The following is a 6262-nucleotide window of genomic DNA, read 5'->3' as shown; positions in this document are numbered from 1 at the left end:
GATTATGCATGTCAAATTCGATGTAAAGTAAAAATTTATAACTATTTACTTTAGGTAAAAAAATTTGAACTGTTTAATAAATATTAATATATGTATATAGTAATTTAGATTGATACAATAGAGATAGCGTTTCGAAAATTTACATGTACGATGAATTTAATAATTGAATCGTTAAAATATTAGTCGAGATGCGAAAAAGTGTAAAAACTTTATAAAAAATTTAATTGGTTGGTAATTAAAATAATAACAAATACTGAAGGGATTATAGTAAAAGGAGATGGACAACGTAATAATAATAAAATGAATGTGGGATGATACTAAACAGATTTGTCTTACCAAACACAAGTGAGTGACAGCATCCCTCAGATCATAATTTTGATTTGTTTTTATTATAAGTGGGAATCAGTACATTCAACATTTAATGCAAAAGCTTCTTTTTTCCGAACTAAACTCCTCCATTTTCATTTTTATTTCTTTCTCATCCTTTGCTAAAATCGCCGTCCCCAGTGAAAGCTTCTTCTTTTCTTTTCTTTTTTTAAGTATTTTCGTCGGAAGCGTCGTCGTCAACGGCCGCCAACGCACTATTTAACACCTCCTTGAGGGATTTCGCGACGGAGGGATCGGTTTTCGAGGTTGCGATCGGAGGTTTTTCGAGGTGGAAGATGACGGCGGCGCGTGATTTTCAGTGAAAGAGAGGATGCTGTATGTGGAAAGAGTGAAGTGAAGCCATCGTTTTGGAGGTGATTTTGAAGAAAGCTTAGTCTCATAAAAGGTAATAAGTTAAACAAATATTAGCTTCTTTTTCTTTTCTGTTTGTATGCTTATGCATAAATCGATAATCAAAAGTGTTTGTTTCTTTTGTTTGTGTTTGCAGATGGAGAATAGTTCATATTTTGTTGCATCTAAGCACAGGCTCAGTACCTTTTTCTCCCTCATTTTCCGTTCTCCTACTTCCTATCATCCATTGTTAGCCTCTGCTGTGTCGAAGCTAATAATGCAAGACCCGGGGAACCGTTTACTTGTTGGTAAAGATGAGAAGTCAGTGAGGCAGCTCATAAGAATGTTAAACAGTGACAATCGCCGTTCGGTATGTTGCATATACGTTGTTCTTTTTTCACGTGATTTATCAAAGTTGTTCTAATTTATCATTTTTTTTATGGTCAGGTTGAACAAGCTTGCTCTTCTTTATCAAATCTTGCTGGTAATCTTCATAGTGAGTTGTTAATAAAATGCGACATCATGCAACCAATTGAACATGTTTTGAGGTCTCCTTCCCCTGAAGATCTGGTCTCTGTGCTGCAAGTTGTGGTCACACTAGCCTTTGGGTCTGATACTGTAGCTCATAAGATGCTAAGTAAGGATATTATGAAATCATTAGAGATACTGTTTGGCCATAAAAACCCAGAGGTAACTTTCTGCTTTTTAATTGATTCTCTTATATTTAAAGGCTGTGCATATAATTAGCCTTTTATATGTGTAATCAGGTGCAAAGGCTTGCTTTGCTAGCTGTTGGGAATTTGGCCTTTTGCCGAGAGAATCATAACATTCTTGTCACTTCTGAAAACTTGAGGGAACTTCTCATGCGGCTGACGGCTACACCCGAGCCACGAGTAAATAAAGCTGCAGCTCGTGCTTTGGCAATTCTTGGTATGTTTCTTGGATTTGATTTGGGGATATTTAGATCATAGGATCATCGTATTATGTTATTTTGTAGGAGAGAACGAAAGCTTGCGCCGTGCTATTAAAGGGAGACAGGTCCCAAAAACAGGCATACGCATACTTTCGTTGGACGGAGGTGGCATGAAAGGTCTTGCAACTGTGCAGATCCTTCAAGAAATTGAAAGGGGAACAGGAAAGCGAATGCATGAGCTATTTGACCTTATATGTGGGACTTCAACGGGTGGCATTTTCGCATCTGCACTTGGTATTAAGTTGATGAGCTCGGACCAATTGGAAGAAATATACAGAAATCTTGGTAACTATATGGCTCTGCATAAAGAATCATTATTCATCAACACTGTATATATAGTTGTAGTTCACTTTGTTTATAGTGTTCCCTGTTTTGACTTTGTAGGGAAAGTTGTTTTCTCTGAACCTGTGCAAAAGAAAAATGAAGCCGCAACTTGGAAACACAAGTTGGACCAGCTTTATAAAAGTTCATCACAGAGTTTCAGAGTTGTTGCAAAAGGATCTAAAGTATGAATCTCTTCTCTATTGTATTTGAATTTGTGCTTATTTATTGTTACTGCTAGTGTTCCGTTCATGTCTTCCTTGAAAATGTATGTACATGTGTGCATGAAGATGGATGAATAATTATATGAAACTATATCCCAAACATTGTGATCACACCTGCTGCAACTTATTTCTTATTTTTATTAGAGGTATTTTGGCATGGTAAGGTCGATACTTCAAATGCCTGTTTGTTCACCTTTCAAAATAGCCTTTTCTTTCAGCAACACACTTTTAACATTTAGTATTGCAGCACAATGCAGAAAAGTTAGAGAAGTTGCTACAGGACATGTGTGCTGATGAGGATGGTGATGACATATTAATTGAGACTGCTGTGAAAAACATTCCGAAAGTTTTTCTCGTGTCAACTTTAGCGAGTGTTACACCTGCGCAACCTTTTATATTCCGCAATTATCAGGTCTGAGGTCAACTGTTCCTTTTTTGATAATATCTAATTGAGTTCAAGTATATTATGTTTGCCCTCTAGATATAAGTAGACTAGTTTATCATTCAATATGGTAATATTTTAGTAGATGTAGTAGTTTGTTTATATGTTTATATTTCTTAATGTGCAGTACCCTGTTGGAAAGCCCGAGGTGCCTATTGCGACGTCTAAAAGTTCAGGAACCACTATGCTAGGATCTCCAACTACGGGTACCCAGGTTGGCTGCAAACGAAGTGCTTTTGTTGGAAGTTGTAAACATCTTCTGTGGGAAGCTATAAGAGCATCTTGTGCTGCTCCGTATTATCTTGATGACTTTTCCGATGGTAATTTTCTTCTGCTCGATTATGTTAACAATTAATTTTTAAGTATGTCTAAGCTTCTCAACCTTTATATTAAGTTAAGATATGTTTTACATAGGTGTATACCGTTGGCTCGACGGTGCTCTATTGGCAAACAATCCAACTATCTTCTCCATACGAGAAGCACAACTTCTGTGGCCTGATACTAAAATTGATTGTATAGTTTCAATTGGATCTGGCTCTCTTCCTACCAAGGTAACCTTTTCTCTTTTTGTGCGTGCCATCTTAACATTTCAATTACTTCATTCCATATACTTATGAGTATCTCCAGTGTAGGCTCGAAAAGGTGGTTGGCGATATCTAGATGCAGGGCAAGTGCTGATTGAGAGTGCATGCTCTGTAGATCATGCAGAGGAAGCTTTGAGGACGCTGTTACCTATGCACCCTGAGATCCATTACTTCCGGTTCAATCCAGGTACGAATTCTTACTTCCTTGTACCATTCCGCATTCGAGATTCATTACAACCCTGGGCAAAAATGAATAATTATGTGTAAAATGGATGTCCCTGGTTGCAGTCGATGAGCGATGTGACATGGAGCTGGATGAGACGGATCCAACGATTTGGGTAGAGTTGGAAGCTGCAACGAAGGATTACATCGATAACAATTCGGAAACATTCAAGGATGCTTGTGAAAGACTTCTTGCACCCATTAAAAATGCATAAGTGGAGAGAGTTATAAATATAAATCTCAACCAATCATGTATTTTGTTGTTACAGTGTAAAAGATATAAATGTTGTAAATCGTATTACGTAGATGAAGATGGAGGGAATAAGAAAGAAAACATCTGAGACCTTTTTGTGATGAATCAGATGAGAGCAGTAATATATATATATTTGCAGAAACTCTGAATTAAATCAGTGGTAACTTTGTTTTTTGGAAGTTATGTACCCTGTCACATAATATTATCCTTTTGTTATGATTAGGATAATCATGGTTTTTTTATTCACCATATTCAAAATTCCTAACTGTGTTTGTATTTTCCAAAAATAAATTTGTATCATTAAGGCCATTCAAAATATTAGAATTTTCATAAAAGAAAAAAAAATCCAAATCATAATGAACAGCTGGAATTTTTGTTAAAATAGTAAATTGAGAAAAATAAATAATTCTTTTAGGAAATTTTGGTAATAAATAATGGGTAATGATACATCCAAGCCATTAATTTATCTTTTCTAGCAGTTTTTTAATATTTAATATTAAAATTTTATACAGATAATTTGTATTTTTATTATTAAAATTACATTAATAATTTCTATAAAACCCTAAAACTCTAAATAATACATTTTATAAAATTCTAAACCCCTAACTCTTAAATTCATGTTTAAAATAAAATAGGTAAAAGGGGAATGCTAGAAAAGATTTTTCTTTAATAATTGAAATATAAAGATTCTAAATTTAAATCCGAAATTCAATAACAATCAACACAAATTTAAATAATGCAAATTATTTACTAAAGTTCACCTTTTAGCTTTTGATATCAACAAAACTGGGATACACTAAACTCCAAAATCATGACTCATGCAAAACTTTAATCACCAATATTTTAAGTGTTCTAAATCCCATTTTAGGAAAGGTTTTGGCTTGGTTTGAGCTACAGGTTAAATTACTTTTGATAATTACTTTTATTTATTTTAAAATTAGTCCTTAGTATTCTCTTTGAAAATCTTAAAATCTATGTCCCAAATAATTATTAAGTTCAGGTTTCAATATGAAAGAAAATTCAAATCAGACCCAATTGAATGATTAAGTTTACAAATTTAGACCCACACAATTATTTACTTGTTCCGAAGCACATTAATGTACACCATTACCACAACAACCAACCAACCAACCAGCCAATTTGTCTCATCCATTCATTCAACCTTACCTTTCCATAAAGCAAGAAGAAAGTTTTTGCAGACCAATGAATCTAACATTAAACGCCAAACCCAACTTGGTGTTCTATTCTAAATTAATTATCATAAATATTAAATTGAATAATTAATGTGTTCAAAGGTCTCATGCCCTTTTCCTTACCATTATTTTGTTACAAATAAATTCTTACCACTTATTTTTCTAAACGTAACATATACATTGTACCATTTTTTTTATAATTACAAAGTTTTCTTTTTCATATTTAAAAAAAGTATATAATATTTGTCTAACTATAAAACCTCACCAATTTTAAAATAAGTTAAAATCAAATTATTTGATGGAATTAATGAAAAAAAGAAGTTTGATTGGTTGAAAATATATATACTTCAATAAGTAGAGATACTTCAAAGGTTAAATATCTCATTGTACTTTTTTCTTAATTTAGAATTTAGTTCTTGTATTTTTATTTTTAGGAATTTATTCTTTCTAATATTTATAATTACATTTGCGGCAACGGTGGAAATAGCAGTGAAGGCAAGAATTTCGATATAATAACTCATGAAAATGGTAATGATTTAACTCTAAAAGAAAGTTCTAATGATCTCGATCTATACAAAGGATTTGCGGGTTCAATGTTATAAGAAATTGCTTAACTCAAAAATGAATATCTGTGAACAATGTGGATATCATTTGAAAATGAGGAGTTCAGATAGAATCGAACTTTCGATTGATACCAGGCACTTGGGGTCCTATGGATGAAGACATGATCTCTCTGGATCCCATTGAATTTCAGTCTGAAGAAGAGCTTTATAAAGATCGTATTGATTTTTATCAAAGAAAGACAGGATTAACTGAGGCTATTCAAACAGGCACGGGTCAACTAAATGGTATTCCTATAGCAATCGGGGTTATGGATTTTCATTTTATAGGGGGAGATGGGATCCGTAGTAGGCGAGAAAATCACCCGTTTGATCGAATATGCTACCAATAATTTTTTACCTCTTATTCTAGTGTGTGCTTCCGGAGGAGCACGCATGCAAGAAGGAAGTTTGAGCTTGATGCAATTGGCTAAAATATCTTCCACTTTATATGATTATCAATCAAATAAAAAGTTATTTTATGTATCAATTCTTACATCTCCTACTACTGGTGGAGTGACCGCGAGTTTTGGTATGTTGGGGGATATCATTATTGCTAAACCCAATGCCTATATTGCATTTTCATATTTCAAAATTTAGTTTCAGTTGTTAACATTATTAAGATTATTTTGTTAAATTTAAGTTCATTAGGATGTCGTTAAGTTACATAGTTATTAAGTGAGTATGTTTTTTATTTCAAAATATCACATTAATAAATTTAACAAAAAAGATTT

The 6262-nt window shown here is 33.3% G+C and overlaps 1 protein-coding gene across 1 annotated transcript; it reads left to right on the top strand.

Annotated features, from left to right (window-relative positions):
• The first annotated feature begins 328 nt into the window (after positions 1-328).
• LOC107891813 (phospholipase A I) lies at positions 329-3919 on the top strand. Its single transcript, XM_016816733.2, has 11 exons — positions 329-772; positions 875-1087; positions 1165-1407; positions 1485-1647; positions 1715-1975; positions 2075-2196; positions 2483-2647; positions 2805-2997; positions 3092-3228; positions 3310-3448; positions 3550-3919. The coding sequence occupies exons 2-11, from the start codon at positions 875-877 to the stop codon at positions 3696-3698; spliced, it is 1785 nt and encodes a 594-aa protein (XP_016672222.2). The 5' UTR covers positions 329-772; the 3' UTR covers positions 3699-3919.
• Positions 3920-6262: the final 2343 nt, after the last annotated feature.

Source organism: Gossypium hirsutum, chromosome D09 (genome assembly GCF_007990345.1).
Source record: "Gossypium hirsutum isolate 1008001.06 chromosome D09, Gossypium_hirsutum_v2.1, whole genome shotgun sequence".
Classification (NCBI taxonomy): domain Eukaryota; kingdom Viridiplantae; phylum Streptophyta; class Magnoliopsida; order Malvales; family Malvaceae; genus Gossypium; species Gossypium hirsutum.
This window is presented reverse-complemented; position numbering and strand designations above follow the sequence as displayed.